General features: G+C 40.5%; 2 protein-coding genes across 3 annotated transcripts; one reads left to right on the top strand and one right to left on the bottom strand.

Moving 5' to 3' along the window:
- Window positions 1-119: 119 nt before the first annotated feature.
- cwf19l1 (CWF19 like cell cycle control factor 1) lies at window positions 120-7,332 on the bottom strand. The gene is made up of 14 exons (XM_055022108.1): window positions 7,260-7,332; window positions 7,064-7,148; window positions 6,910-6,994; window positions 6,469-6,570; window positions 5,538-5,752; window positions 5,335-5,450; window positions 4,781-4,865; window positions 3,911-4,063; window positions 3,314-3,452; window positions 2,699-2,778; window positions 1,684-1,893; window positions 938-1,057; window positions 758-855; window positions 120-465 (listed from the first exon to the last, which is right to left on the bottom strand). Exons 1-14 carry the CDS (start codon window positions 7,280-7,282, stop codon window positions 321-323), a joined length of 1,656 nt encoding a protein of 551 aa, XP_054878083.1. The 5' UTR covers window positions 7,283-7,332; the 3' UTR covers window positions 120-320.
- A 769-nt stretch (window positions 7,333-8,101) lies between these two features.
- Window positions 8,102-15,206, top strand: dmtf1 (cyclin D binding myb-like transcription factor 1). Of its 2 annotated transcripts, none has more exons than XM_055022009.1 (17): window positions 8,102-8,179; window positions 9,201-9,316; window positions 9,476-9,559; window positions 10,334-10,419; window positions 10,505-10,601; window positions 10,773-10,849; window positions 11,538-11,695; window positions 11,771-11,803; window positions 12,734-12,843; window positions 12,909-13,137; window positions 13,210-13,361; window positions 13,461-13,649; window positions 13,733-13,806; window positions 14,086-14,244; window positions 14,341-14,511; window positions 14,659-14,740; window positions 14,817-15,206. In XM_055022009.1, exons 2-17 carry the CDS (start codon window positions 9,211-9,213, stop codon window positions 14,849-14,851), a joined length of 1,842 nt encoding a protein of 613 aa, XP_054877984.1. In that variant the 5' UTR covers window positions 8,102-8,179; window positions 9,201-9,210; the 3' UTR covers window positions 14,852-15,206. The 2 variants fall into 2 exon arrangements, with proteins under 2 accessions (XP_054877984.1, XP_054877985.1); XM_055022010.1 differs by having other exon boundaries at window positions 8,104-8,179; window positions 9,204-9,316.
- The last annotated feature ends 235 nt before the right edge of the window (window positions 15,207-15,441 follow it).

Below are 15,441 nucleotides of genomic sequence, written 5' to 3'. Positions count from 1 at the left end.
ATGCTCTTAGGGTGAAAATTTAGTAGTAAAATGTAAAAAAAAATCTAATTCTGAATAAATGTTGAATCTAATTTATTATACTCAGAAAAAATGTCGCATAAAAAGTCAATTTTTGACAGTTTAAGAAATAAACCTTTTATTTGAGATTTGCAAATTCTTGAAAATGTACAAAAGCAATAGTTTTCATTTGTTAATGAAAAGTTTCAGACCTAAATAAGGAAACTGAACATAGAGGGTCGTCTTAGACCCATTTTGCCACAATGTAGCTTGTCGACCACGGTCCTCACATCAGCAGGTAAACAAGAATGGGTGTGTGCATGCTAGTCATCCCAGGCAAAGTCATACGGCTGGAAATCGTCTCTCAGCTGTTTGCAGCTGTCATCCTCTTCCTCTCTGCTCTGTTTGCATTCCTTCCAGTCGGCTCGGGTCGGGATGTTCAGCAACGCCTCACTGGCCAACACCTCCCTGCACACAAACGTTTCCATCAACATCTAATAACCTCACTCATGTTTTACTGAGTCACTTTAATACATTTGTTTTTACACATGCATCTAACTTAGTTGTGTTAGAAGACAAGTTTGTACATCAGTTTTATCTTTACCAAGCATTGGGAAAAACTGTTGCGCTCTCTGGCTCCCTCTTTGGCAAAATCAAGTATTGCATGACAGGAGGACTTTACAATCACCTAATAATAGATCAGTTTCCAATCCATCAAAAATCAGAAAAAATCTATTTAGATGGACTTTTTATTTCCCACCTTCCAAACTGCAGAGGAAAGTTTTTTTGAATCCGGTAGTAAAGTTTCTCCCCAGAGTCCAGCTCCACATAGAAGTAAGGAGTCCCTGGAGGAGCAATCTGAAAGCAGGCATTACAAACTGTAACTACTGAGCGAAACAGCAGATCCTCTGTGATTTCAGGCTATGATTTATGTTGTAACCTGTTTGAGGTCTGTGTGTTGAGGAATCTCCATCAGCTCCATGTTTTGCTCCTGAGCCTGGACCATAAACGCCTCCTTGATGTCCTCTGTAGTGCAGCGGTTGAGCGGAACGGGAACTACCTGAAAAATAAAGGTGGAAAAACACAAAGTAAGCGTCAGGGACGATGTCATAAGTAATTCAAAAATACTTTGTTGCTCCTCGAGGGAAATTAAATGTCGTAACTCATAATTCAAATTCAAATTTAAGAAGTTATTGTAGACGGTGACGCTGTTGGCAGGAAAGATTTCATAGTGGTCTGTATCGCAGTGAATTTGAAGAAGCCTCTGACTGAAGACACTCGGTTTTCCCAAGACCATCCCATAAAGAGGATGTTCAAGGTTGTCCATGTTTTTGTCTTAAATCCAACCAATTTGAATGCAATGCGATTTAAACAATGAACTTTTAGATTTTCTGTAAAACTAGATGAAGATTCAGCTTTTTTCAATGTTTTAAAAATACTTGATTTAAAGAACTTAAATTTTGTTTTTATCGTTTATGACTATAGATATTCTGATGCCAAAAATGTGGAATCAAAATGAGAAAATCCAAACAGATTTTTTTTATTCTAATTTGGACCCTAAAAGTGTCGTTGCCTGCTTCTGTGATTCTGAGTTGTGATGTTTTTATTCCTGTTTTCTTTCAGCCCTGAAAAAAGTTAAATGTGAGGTTTCCCGGGTCTCTGGAGGTCATGACCTCTGAACCTCACCTGCAGCTGCAGATGTTGGCTCCTGTAGTTCCTCTCAAACAGAACGCAGCGCTCTCCTTTGCTCTTGTAGAAGTCCCTCAGCGCCGACTTGTACTTCTCCATCTCCTCCACCACGTCGGCGCTCAGCTCCACCACAGACTGGTAGTGGCCGATGGGCAGGATGAGAACGTGGCGGGGAGTCAGCGGGCCTTTCGCCAGCGCCAGGTAACACTGCCGAACAAACACACAGCAGGATTTCCTCTACATGTAGCTGACCGGGGTCCACACAAACTTAAGAACAAAGTGTTTTCTTAATATGATAAAACAATGTAAAACATATGAAATGCACACATAGATAGGCGACGTCTGCACACTTATATAACCATAATCAGTTTCAAATGAATGCGAAGCTGGTTTCTGTGTTCTGTGCTGCTTTCAGGAGAGAAGGAAACTAGAAAATGCAAAAGGAAAGTACAGAAGGAAGGTTATGTTGCATTTGAATGTAGTTAATATAGTGTGGCCTTCATGCATAATGTTTCAGATACATATTGAATGTTGGGTCATTTTTCCGTTGAGATTTACTTCTGCTTGTATCTTCAGATTAGAATATTTTCAGAAGAGGAAGGAAGATCTTAAGATGGAAATGTTTAGTGTTTTTTACTGTGAACTGATGATTGAAACAAGCTAAACACTTTCCAAGGACATTCAATGAGTATGTTTCCATAGAAGAGTTAGTTGTTTTTCAAGAAACCCAGAAAAGTAAAACGTTCTCCTCCACCAGGCCGTGGCATCAGATTACCTCAATGGAATCGTAATTTGTAAAAGTTTGAAATGGTCATAATTAAAACTTTTTCTACGGTGTGACGATGCCATCGCCACGTTTCACCATCATGGATGTTGTGTTCAGAATATGAAAATGTGAAAGTCACCAACAACTTTAAAATAAACTGTGTTTTCTGATATATCAGGATTTCTAGTTCCATAAACCTCTGCAGATATTAATGTGTTCATGTTGAAACTCCCAGGCTGAACTCACATGCGCTCCTATGCTGACGACCAGATGTTTCTCCACCTGAGGGCTGGCGAGGCAGAACCAGCAGGGCCCAGTGGGCTGTGCTGCACACAGGGAGAGCAAGGCAAGTTAAAAACATCCAAAGCTTTTCGGTTGCTTCTAATCTTGCATTGGCTTTCAGGATTTTCTCATTTGTTTCAGCACTCAGGGGTTCAACCATCAAGTTCTTGATGTGAAGGTAAAACGGAAAAATGTCTTTAATCAATCAATTTCCAATTTTAGACACTTTAAAGTTTTTGACATAAAATTTCTTGTTGCATCCAGATCTGTTGGAATAATATGGAGATATTTTATATTTTCTACTCCATTTAACCAACCACTGATTTATTTAGATGCATATTATGACAGATATTTGGGATTTGTTTGAATTTGCTGGTTGTTTTTCTTCCACTCTTCCTAATAAAATGAACTTGTACAGTTAAAACCAGAAGTTTACATACATCTAACCTCGTTCCCCTATTGTTTGAGGTTAAATGAGACCAAACTTCTCTTGTTTCCGAAGTCAAAAATGACAGAATCTGTCAGATTTATTGATAATGCCTCCGGCTGTGTGGTATTTCTGAGTTCCTGCAGACTCACGGTGCCGGCGCGGTTGTTTGGGCTGCCCCTGAAAAGGCCCGTCTCGACCTCGTCCGTCTGAGGGCCTCTTCCCGCCGCGGCCCCTGGGGGCCCCACCCTGCTTCCTGCTCAGGTCAAAGAAGAACTGTTGGACTGGCTCCTGGACACACCGCGGTTAAAAACAGACAAAAGGTGACGGATGTAGCTCAAAAATAATATATATAATAATACAAAACTAACAAGTAACTTATAGAAATACAGAGAAACTTGTTAAGTCAATAATTTCTTAATATTGGTGAAAAAGTGCAAGTTCCACTGAGAGATTATTTAGCTCATAATGTGGGAAAATGTCTTGCTTTATGTGAAATAATCTCAGTGGAGCCCCCAATATTAAGGAATTAGTGATTTAAAATAATCTTGTACAACTTGCTAACATTTGCCTTGCAAGTTAGTTTTGCATTATATGAAGTGTGATAAGATATTTGCACTAAAAACTACTTAAAAAATACTTGGTAAGATTTTGTTTTTGCAGTGCAGGTGTCAATTTGGGACAGGAGAGGGAAACAAAACCATAAAACGTCTCTTCGCTCCGTTAAAACAATGTCTCACATATTTTACCTCTTCTTCTGTGGTGCTGAATGGCGGTTTTTGCGTCTCCGTTTTGTCTTTAGCCGAGCGTCTGTAAGGACTTTCCGTGGCGTCCTGCGGCTGCTTCACCAGCTCTGTGGGATCCATGTTCTTCATGGGGACGATGTTAAAGGCGTAAAGATACTGCGAAGAGAACAAACGAGGAAAACCGACATTTCTTCTTGTCCAACGGCTGTGAAAGAGTAAAGCGGTGGTTGAACTGGTCAAGTTTACTGTGGAAATTGGCATTTTTAGCTAAACTCTGCTTATTTCGATCTCTGGAGCAGAGGGCTCAAAGTCATGCCAAAAATATAATGCAATAAGAGCCTTAAGATACTGTTACCTTAACAAAAGTGAATCTGTTAAAATTCAACACATAAGAGCAGATTTGAGGATTAAAATTACAGTAATTTGACTCTGAAAACATTTTTTTTTGAATGTTTTTGTTTTGGCATTCAGGAAATCTGAGCAGAAAGTAAACATGGTGATTTAGTTCAGTAAGAAAGTTATTAGAACTGAAAACTATTTGCACTGACAGACCAAAACTAAAATGTTTACTGATATTATGTTTTTATTTTTTTTATTATGTTTTGATAATTGTGACGTGAATAACAGAAGTGCTGCCATAGATCTGTTCAGAAAGAAACTCGCAGTTTGTCAGTTTAGTGACAGAATTTAAATATTTGAGAAAAAAAAGAGCTGTGCACACTTTGCAGTTCTGAAATTAAAATTGTATATTTTCATAAATATTTAAGGTGTATTGTGCTGTTTAAAAACTGAAATGGCCACCAAATCATTTTAGTTTGAGGCCTGTGCTCTCTGCTTGGAGCTGATGTAGAAAATGCTCGACTCCCCGTTCACCTTCTTCTTGGCGGGGTTGTTGACGGTTGCCAGGGCGATGAAGCGACTGACATGTTGAGCGTTTTCCTGGAGAACGACGTGATTCCTGAGGACAGCAGAACATCCCGTTACCTCAGTCAAACTGACTGCGGTAAGAAAACGACTCAAAACAGTTTTGCGACTTTGATGCATTTTAACACAAAACTGTAATTATTTTGTGATTTGTCAGCATATTTTTTGTTGACACAGACAATAAGCCAATAACAATATATGGCGATAGTGATCAATATTAATAGATAACACATCTGTCAGAATATTCACTGAACTTTGATTCAGAACTGCACAGCATCTTTGGTTGCCGAGCAACGACCTGCTGGTAACCGGCGCAGGAGCAGTTTCATGTTTAGCCACCGAACCTCAAAACTGCTTAAAGTGGAGTGAAAACTGGGTAAAACAGGAAAGGTCGCGCCTTTATAATTATTGATTATCAATAGTTATTGGTAATTATTGATGAACGCTTTAATTGTGAAATGTTTTTCTGCCATCCTAAAGCAGATCTCTGCTCTGATGCGTACCTGTATGGGAGCCTTTCATAGTGAACGCCCTCTAGTGCAGCGAAGTGGTAGCGCGGTTTCAGTTTGTCGGCGAGGCTGGCGATGGAGCTGCTTCCACATGACTTTGTGTTCACTTCCTGTGAGACAAAAACTTCCCTATTTATAGCGTTAAGTACTGTGAAGAGCGTCCATGTTGAGCAGGGTTCACGGAGAGGTGGGGCTACCGCGCTGTTCCCGTACTGCCACACGCCTCGGGGCCACTGCGACGTCAGCAGGATGTCGACGCCTCTGAACTTGGAGCTGCTGGTGAGCGAGGTGACGAGCGCCGACAGGTCTTTGGAGGTGAAGCAGTGAGCCGGGGCCGGTTCCTGCTGGGCCTCCTGGCCGCTGACGTAGGCCAGCTGCAGTCCTGACGCGCCCGAGAAAACGCCGCGCCGACCTGGAACGCAGCGCCAAACCCGGAAGATTTTATCAGAAAATCTCAGTCATTTTCATTCAGATCAAAGAGGAAAGCTGTTAGATTTAAACTTTTATTTGATACAGAATCAATATAGATTTTAATAATATATCCTGTTTAAAATGTAAAATATTTTAATTCAATTGTTATTTAATTTTAAAAATATGGATTTTTGTGCATTTTATCTAAATTAAATTTATATAAATTTCATTAAACATACACGAAATGTCAAATAAGTCTAGAAAACAGCACAAATTTCCCCTGCATTTAAAAAAATTAATTCAGCCTTAACATTTGTAAAATATTAATAACAAAAATTTAAAATAACATTTATTACATATATATTAATTATATTACATATATATTAATCTAGATACATACAAGGAGGAATCTAAATTGTTTTCATAGAGACAGTTTATTTTATTTATACATTTTTGCATCAATTTTTGAGTTTGGCAGTGTTAGTCCTCCATATTCCAGAGTTTTATCTTTTTATTTTGTGTAAATTTGCACATTTGATTTTTTTCAGTCTCAGCCCTTTTTTCAGTCTCAGTCTCACCTCCAGAGGGTAGTAGTATCTCTAAATGTCTAATATTAGTCATCATTGAGATAATTTTGGTTCCATTAACAATCTTGGCAGTCTCTGACCTCCATATAATCCTGTGATGGAAGTGCAGCTCTGATCTCTGCAGTCTTACCGAGGTATGTGATGTTTTCAGCCAGTTCAGAACCGTCAGAATTGGGGAAGTTCTTCACCGTTTCCTGGCTTGCTGCTCCCAGGATGTAAGTTTGGATCGGAGCTGGAAAACAGAAAAATGATTTGACTGAACCACATGAAGGGAACTGGACTTATAGGAGAACTTTTGGACAAGTTTGCAGTTTGGAGATTTAAAGACGAGCAGCAAAAGCAAAGGAGGAAGATCAGCAGAGCTTGTCAACAACTGATTGGATCATCCAGGACATGTTACTGTGAAACATCATGTCTACTGTCAAGATACTGTGCTATTATATAATTGAACTGTAATACAGCAACAGTCTTCAGGCAGAGGCCTCTTTGTTGCAACACTGACTGCTACTGGAAATTTTGCATGAGTTACAACAACATTTAGTTTTCTTCTGGGATAAATAAACAACCCCACCTTTTTTAGCTCCAGTCTTGTATTGCTGCCACTCTGCTTCTGCTTCAGTGGTCACTCCAAAAAACTCCCCAACACACAGCAGCAGCTGCAGGAAAACATCTGTTTTAACTGAGGCTGAGCGGAAGTCAAATAGTGGAAATAAAGTCAAACTCACATCAAACTGTCCTGTTTTCTTCTGGATGGCCTGAACTCTGCTGAACAGAGAGCTCAGCCTGCCCTCAACATCCCCGCACACCAAACTGTGAACACACAACAAGCAGCTGCTTTACTGCTCCAGAAAAAAATATTTTAATCTATTTAAATCCACATTCACACTTAATCATATAAACCACCCAGTAGCTGAAACTCACACTCTGACCGGCTGGTCTCCCATATTCTGCTTCAGTTTGGCTCCTTCGGGTTTTAGCAGCTTCGACACATCGTCCCTCTCCAAAAAGGGTCCCTGTGAAACAAACGCGGAACTATTTATGGACAATATCTTTACTGCATTTGTTTTTTTACCTGCAAAAGTTTGGACTTGAAGTTAAAATATAAATGTAAAAGGAGAAATAAGGAGCATTTGTAGAGAATAATTGAAGTGTTTTTCTGTTAAAATCAACTGAATATATAAACAAATTGTATTTTCCCACTGGTTGCCAGGTTTGCTTTTTTGCACCTAAATGGATCTCTGACATGTTTGTTTCAAAGTTGTTAAATATGTGGCTGCCAGCTCGTTTGCAATAGTTTTGATTTGTTCTTTTTGTATACTTTTGTGAATGTTTTATTTGTTTGGATAACTTCAGATTTAGATGCTGTGTAGCTGGAAGGATTTTTGCTTTTACTTATTTACTGACAACAAAGTATTAATTTTACTTGTGGAAGTAGATTAACATCTCAAAAGCCACAAATAATATCTAATCTATGACCCCAAAATCCCAGAGAATTTGGCGATGAGGCTTCATGGATGAAAAGTAGCACCAAAGAAAAAAAATGTAAATAATTTCTTCCATGCATCATAATGGACAAGGATCATTCCCATGATTGCAACTTATTTCTGTCTGACTTCTTACTGGAGAAGAGAGGTGCAATTCAAGAATTTTGTTTGCTTGTTTTTATCTTTTTTTTTTTTTGTTTTGTTTTTGTTCCAAATGAACAAAAGATTTCCTATTTACCATTTTAAAATAGAACTGGGATCAAACCTGGCAACCCGTGGCCTTCGCGAGGCTCTCCTTCATCCTGGCACTTTACCTTCATCCTGGTATCTCGAAAGTCCCCGGACCAAAAACAGGAAGTAAGTAGCCGAATCAAAAGTAAAATTCACTTTCTCTTTGGTGGCCAGAGACCATGGGATGTGCAGGAGCGAAACCAAAGCATAACAATCGTTTTAAAGCCTAAATCATTGCCAAAACCACACAGGCGCCATAAGCTAAAGCTTGTCGACAAACATGGCGCCGCAGATTTTTATGTCGTCTTTCTTTTAGCTCGATGCTAATTGTTAGCTCCAGAGCAGCAGCAAAAAACACGACAAATCTTGGGGGTTTTTGCAAGATTTTGAACGTCTGGGATATGACTCTGTTTTTACTTATTGTTTTATAGAAGTAAACAATGCACATTGAGTGCCTAATTATATTTTCCTCAGCCTGACGGGGCCGCATTCCAAACCCCATAAAGATAATGATATTTTATGCATTATATTCTGATTCACATATACTGTAAACCTATTTTAGTGTAGTTTTCACATGAACTTAACTTTAAATTACAAAGTTTATAATTCGGCATCCGTATAATATAATAATGAGGTTTATTAATGGTAATTTGTTATAAAATAATCCAGAAAAGTACTTGTTGACATAGTTTCAAGCTGAAAACGGTAGAGGGCGACAGAGAGTGAAGCAAAATTAATTAAAAGTTCAATATTTTTTGTAAATGTATGACTAGTAAAGAGTTATTTTTCAGTTATGGTGTATTCAGCTTTATTTATCTTCATAAAACAAGAAAATAAACTTACAAAGTCCTTTGTAGACATTTGACCGTTTATCCTAATACAGTAATGTGACATAAATGATACATTACCTGCACAGTTTTAACAATTCAAACAATTTAATAAAGGCTTTGTTTTAGCAATTGTGTCATCTTTTTCTTTTAACTTTTGATTTAAAAGTAGTTTGTCAGAATTTAGCTGATATTTTCAGAGTTCTTGTTTTCTCTTTGCACATAAAAAGTTTTTTTGTTCTGCATTATGTTCTGCTACAGTCACACCCAGCTTTGTGTCAGGGAAGCAGCAGTTAGGTTGGTGTGTTTTGTGTCTCCAGCAGGAGCAGGATGAGCTCAGCAGCAGCAGAAGAACCATCAGCATTAGAAAGCGTAAAGCCCGTCACTTTAACTCATGATAGTGATGGCAGCATCATCCTGCACTGTCCTTCAAATGGTGGGTCAACAAGCAGACAACTCAGTAATTAAATTTCAGTGAACTTCTAAAATGTAGCAAAAAAACAAAATGATTATTGTTTTTAGATGTATTGAAGTCAACGAGGCCATGTAAAGTGTGATTTTGTCTGATGACTGAGGCGTGAATGTTTGTCTGCAGACGAGGAATTGGAGCCTCTTCCAAAGAAGACGCGAGTTTCCACAGAGGAAAACCCGGAGACGCCTCAGTTCTCTGTCATCACCAGTGAGATGTTTGTTTTTTCTGTCTCTGAATTTTATTTGTTTACATCTAAAGGGACTCTGGATCTCACAATCTTCATATCACATTGTGAACTGGAACAAACCAAGAACTGTCAGAAGCTGCGTTTCAATGTTGCAGCTTCTGACGTTTTAGTTTATTTTGATAAACTAAGAAGTGAATAAGTTTGTTCATGAGATAAGTCCAATAGTAACGTCCTGTTGTTGATTGTGCGACTTGTGTGATTCAAAAAAAGTGTTTCCACAGCAGTTTTGGAAAATAAAGCAACAACCAAAAAATATTCCTCCTCACCCAGCCGCCCAAACTATTTATAAATTTTTTTATTTTATTTTTTTCGAAATTGCAGTGTTTCATTTAAGAAAATTAATTTTCGAAATGTCAAATTGTGCAATAAAAATGCAGCTAATATGAGTCAATAGTGTTGAGGAAAGAACAAAGACATTTACATTTTTCATTTGGTTTGCTGCCTCTGGTTCAACCATGTCTTCTTCTACTTAAATCTATTCTTGCTTCACTATGAACACAAACAATATGACACCTACTGGCTAAAACTGGTATTGACAGCTTTGCCGTAACATTTTCTGGACTTTAAAGTACAACAATCTACACATTTGCAATCAGTCGATCTTTATTAAAGTAACAAGTTCATTAACCGTCCAGCCACTAGTAAAATAGAAAACAAATATTTCAGATGTTTGAAAGTGGAGCCACAAACCAAACCTGATGTGAAGGTTTTAAATTTCCTGTTTCCTCTGTTAGTGTCTGAAAACGACGAGAGCTTTGAGGTGACGATGACGGCCACCGCTGAAGGCGACCTGCCTGAGGACGGCGTCACTGAGATCGAGGTAGACGTGAAGCTGGAACCGGTGGAAGATGGTTCTGAGTCCAACAGAGCAAGTCCAACAGAACCGTTTTTGTCTGTTGGTGCAGATTCTGCATGAGGACAAAGAGCAGAAGGCCGAGGTGTCACCAGTCAGTCAGGCCTGGTTCACCACGAAAGAGGATAAAGACACGCTGGCCAACAAAGGTCCAAACACCCACAGCTGTTATTTATTCAAAATAACAGAACCGAGTCCGATAGACTCGGTTCTGTTCCATTGGGGATCAAAAGTTAAAGTTCTGTGGTTCTCTTTCTCTCTGCTCTCAGTCAAACCAACCAAATAGTTTCAGTTTAATAATGATTTCTGTTCTTCTTCAGGTCACAGGTGGAAGCAGGGAATGTGGTCGAAGGAGGAGATCGATATCCTGATCAACAACATCGACCGATACATGAAGGTACGCCGTCACCATTTCTGTTTTCTTTTCACAAGCGTGTAAAGCTGTGATACCAAATTAAAAAATCTGTTTAAAAATATAAAATATTTTTTTGAATTTGAAAAAACATTTTGTTGCTGTAACATAAACAGGTTTATTTTAAAATATCTTTATAAACCATAATAGATCCAAATATAAAAGGTATTTTTCAATGAAAAATGTACAGTTCTTCTACTTTCTATACTAGTAATTATAGAAAAACAGCTAATAAAAAAAAACTTTGTGTTTCACCTAACAACTATAATTTTAAGCAAACTTAAAGGAGACCGATTCAGCAAAATTCACTTTTTGCACCTTTTTATTCTTCCATTTGAGTCTCACCTGCTTCTAAAAACAAAGTACTTAAAAAATTTAATTTTCTAAGAATGTTTTTGTGCAAAATAATGTGATGAACATGTTTTGTGTCGGCCATTGACCTATCCTAACCTGTTCAAGGATGCAGAATAGGTCACATTTAAGTTTCTCAGTGAAAAATGTTAACCCAAAAACATGACAAGATGTGAATCTGAATGAAAAGTGCTGGCGGTCCAAATTTCTACCATCCTTGAGTCGAAGTTTGGGGGCCATATAAAATCATTCCAAGGGCCACAAATGTCCCCCCGGCCTCACTTTGGACATCCCTGACGTAAAGAACCCTCTGTGCTTTCAGCGCCGCGGCATCCAGGATCCAGCAGAGATCATCTTCGAGATGTCGAAAGAGGAGAGGAAGGATTTCTACCGCTCTGTGGCGCTGGGGCTGAACCGGCCGCTGTTCGCCGTCTACAGGAGAGTTTTACGGATGTACGACGACAGAAACCACGTCGGCAAGTGAGTTCTGGATCAGACGGCCGGAATCAGGCTGCGACCCAGTCAGCAGAGCTAACTGGTCCTTCTCCTCTCCAGGTACACTCCAGAGGAGATAGAGAAACTTAAAGCGTGAGTAAAACCAGCATCTTATTACCCAGTTATCAAAACAACAACAACTCAGTTTTAACTTTTAAAGATCTTTTTGTTGTTTTTAAATTTCAAAACAAGTAACTGCAATCAATCATATTTTCATGTTTACTAACATTTCTTGCTTTCGTGGAACAAATGATTTACAAAATAGCAAAAATAATATTTCCAACATTTATGTCAGTTTTATTTTTTCACAAATTACTAATGACTGAAACTTATTGTGACTACAAAGCTTTTTTTTTTATCAAAATAAAAGAAAAATTCTGGCTAAATAATATGAAAAATCATCTCTAATCTCTACTGCTTCTAAAAACACTTTTAATAAAATAGCAAACTTTACAAAACTTAACTCTGATAATTTAACCAGTTTTGTTTTTCTTACGATCAATAATTGAAATTTATTGTGACGATGATAAATCAGTGAGAGTTTTTCATAATAAATAAATATGATAAATGCTCAGAGTCACTGCTTCTGGAAACATGCAGCTGTTTTAGCAAAAATAAAAGTTCTAGTAATTCAGTTTTTTTAGTCACCATCAGTGACTGAAATATCAACATTCTTATCGCAATAAGGATTTTTTTGTGATAAATGAGAAACAATTCGACAAAATATCCAGTCCTTGTTTTAGCTGCGTCTAACAACAAAGCCATAAAAAACCTGCAGCCATTTTAGCAAAATTAACATTTATGATAATTTAATTAATTGTATTTTATTTTCCATCAATGATTAAAATTTATCATGAAAACAAGAAATCCAAATTTTCATCAAGATTTAAAAATGTTCATGATAAAATGATAATAGGATAAAATATTTTGTTTTATTTTGCTGTTTCAGTTAAAGCTGCTGCCACCTGGTGGCCGGAGGCTCGTTTACCTGCCAGTCCTGATTCGACTTGTTTTTTTTTCCAGGTTGAGGGAAAAACACGGGAACGACTGGGCGACGATCGGAGCGGCTCTGGGTCGCAGCGCCTCTTCCGTTAAGGACCGCTGCCGTCTGATGAAAGAAACCTGCAACACGGGTCAGCATGACAAGAACCTCCTGTTTCAGCTGCCTGCTATCGCTAACGCTAATGCTGCACATCAGGTAAATGGAGCGAGGAGGAGGAGGGACGCCTGGCGGAGGTGGTGTATGAAATGGCAGGCGTGTCGCCTGGGTCGGCGGTCACGGCCGGGGTTTCCTGGGCGACGGTGGCGGATCGGGTTCGCACGCGCTCAGAGAAGCAGTGTCGCTCCAAGTGGCTGAACTACCTGAACTGGAAGCACAGCGGAGGAGCCGAGTGGACGAAAGAGGACGACCTGAACCTCCTGCGCAGGTCCGAGTCCGGCGCCGGGCAGCCGCGGGCTCAGAGGCTCGACGATTTCAAATCACTTCCTGTTTCCTGTAGGATCTCGTCGGTGAAGGTGGAGGACGAGAACGACATCAAGTGGGAGGATCTGGCGTGGGGGTGGAGTAGCGTGCGCTCACCTCAGTGGCTGCGCTCCAAATGGTGGAGCATCAAGAGACAAGTGGCCAACCACAAGGAGATCCCGTTCAGCGGTGAGCAGACTGCCGGGAAAGTAACTTATTACTGAGTACTTCATAAAAAGTAACTCCTAGCTCAGATTTACTGATGCAGCTTTGCGTTTGCGGTGCCAGTCCTCCTGAAGGGCCTGGAGGAGCTGATGACATCATCACAGACTGCGTCCCTCCCCGGCAGTCCCTCCTCTTCCTCGCTCCAGATCCGCCTGGCCCGGCTGGACGACAGCAGCGGCTGCAGTCCTGTCACCGGCCCGCTGGCGGCGCTGCAGATCCCGGTCCAGATCCCGCTGCAGATCACTCACCTGGGTGAGAGCCGGCGACCTTCTGGCGACCCGACGCAGCCGAACGTGAGGAGGCGTTCTTCCTGCTCACCGTGTTTCTGTTTGCAGCGTCAGACGCGGCTGCAGACGGAGACGCCATCACTCTGAACTCAGGAGCGCTGCAGACCTTCGAGATCCTGCCGGTGAGTTTGACCCAGCAGGACACCGTAGTTTTAATTTTAACCCATAAAGCTGCGTCTAAAATTAAAAGGTGACCTATTGTGCTACCTTAGGATGGTTCTGTGGCCTATTCAAAACATCCTCAACACTTTTTGCAAAAATCATTGTTAGATAATGAGTTTCTTCATTGAGTTCTGTCTTTGTAAATCCAAATAAAACTTTATTCAGGTAATATAATTGTATTTCTCAGCGTGGCGCTAACCCTCTTAAATCAGACAATCATTCGTTTGTTTTGTTTCCAGTCCTTCCAGCTGCAGCCAACCGGAACGCCCGGAACCTTCTACCTCCAGACAACGTCCAATCAAAGCCTTCCTCTCAGCCTGTCCAATAACGGCACAGTAACCCTGACGACAGGCTCCTCCCCCTCCTCCCAGGAACACATCATCCTCCACAGCCTGTCGGTGGGTCTCTCTCTCTCTTTCTCTCTCTCTCTCTCCTTTCTGTCTGTCCGTCCTCGTCGTTTGTTTTTTGGCAGCCATCTTGTTTTTCCTGCGCAGACCGACAGCCTCTGTTCTGGAGATGGCGTCATCATCCAGACCGTCTCCGCTGACCCCGCCCCCTCGCCGGAGGGGCAGAGCCAGGACCTCAACGTGGCCGCACTCCTGGAGGAGTCGGAGGCGGTTGTTACAGAAACGCCTGAGGCAGGAAGTGAAGATTTCACAGAGAAGGTAAAAAAAACCTCCGGGAATGTAAACAGCTCAGGTTTGGGTTTCCAGAACTGATCCGACAGTCTGGAGAATCTGAACCAGGTTCTGAAAATCTTGAAGTAAATTAAACGACTGAATCCCTGAACTCATCCTCGACATGTTGTCCAGGGTGCAGTGGTGCATCCTGGGATACCGACGGGCGGCACCGTTCTCATCGCCTCTCCGCCCAACATCAGCAGCACCTTGACAGGTAACAGCAACGCAGCACCGACCAAAACGCTCCTGACCAACTCCTGTAACCCTGCTGACCTCTTCGCTGCCCGCAGATCCCATCCTGGAGAACCAGGAAGGTTCGGACTGACCGGATCAGAATCAGAACCGGATCAGAACCAGAACCGGATCAGAACCCGATCGGAGTTGAACTGTGAGTTGTTTTTATCGGGACGTTTTTAGCTGAAGACCTCGGGGAATCCCTGCATGAAATGTGAAGGCAGCGTCGACCCGAACGCGGCGTCTGGGACGAACCGGGCCAAACGGACTTTATTTATAAAATCATGCTTGTCGCCATGGTGATTCGCCAAGGACTAAAACTATTTGTTTTAAATGTTGACGTTGTGAGAAATCAGACTTTTTTGGGTCAGTTTTTGCCTTCATTCAGTTTGTTCTTGAATTATTTCACAGCCACACATGAAATAAAATCTGTTATATTCCCACCATCACGTGGAAGTCGGACCGCAAACTCCAGAGTTTAAAGTCAGAAAGGGAAAAGATTCACGCCGGCGTGTTTCAGACATGGAGGCAGAAAAAAGAGAGCAAATCTGTAAGAAAAATCTATGAAATGTTTTATTTTAGTTCAAAAATTTCTAGAAAACAATTCAAAATCTGATTTCCAAAACATGAAAACTGGAGACAAAATTCAGACATCTTGAAATTAATCTCAGAATTTTTTAA

The sequence above is a fragment of the Poeciliopsis prolifica genome, unplaced genomic scaffold, assembly GCF_027474105.1.
Source record: "Poeciliopsis prolifica strain line A6 unplaced genomic scaffold, Auburn_PproV2 SCAFFOLD081, whole genome shotgun sequence".
In the NCBI taxonomy this organism is placed as follows: Eukaryota; Metazoa; Chordata; class Actinopteri; order Cyprinodontiformes; family Poeciliidae; genus Poeciliopsis; species Poeciliopsis prolifica.
This window is presented reverse-complemented; position numbering and strand designations above follow the sequence as displayed.

Bases quoted from the DNA above. Each gene is read 5' to 3' on its own strand.
- cwf19l1 (XM_055022108.1), bottom strand. From the start codon at position 7,282: ATGGGAGACCAGCCGGTCAGAGT. The intron at 1,894-2,698 runs GTGAGTTCAGCC...TTTGTTCGGCAG, and splicing joins TCGTCAGCATAGGAGCGCAT to TGTTACCTGGCGCTGGCGAA. The intron at 466-757 runs GTGGGAAATAAA...GTTTGTGTGCAG, and splicing joins TTTCCTCTGCAGTTTGGAAG to GGAGGTGTTGGCCAGTGAGG.
- dmtf1 (XM_055022009.1), top strand. From the start codon at position 9,211: ATGAGCTCAGCAGCAGCAGAAGAACCATCAGCATTAGAAAGCGTAAAG. The intron at 10,602-10,772 runs GTCCAAACACCC...GTTCTTCTTCAG, and splicing joins AGACACGCTGGCCAACAAAG to GTCACAGGTGGAAGCAGGGA. The intron at 14,741-14,816 runs GTAACAGCAACG...CGCTGCCCGCAG, and splicing joins CATCAGCAGCACCTTGACAG to ATCCCATCCTGGAGAACCAG.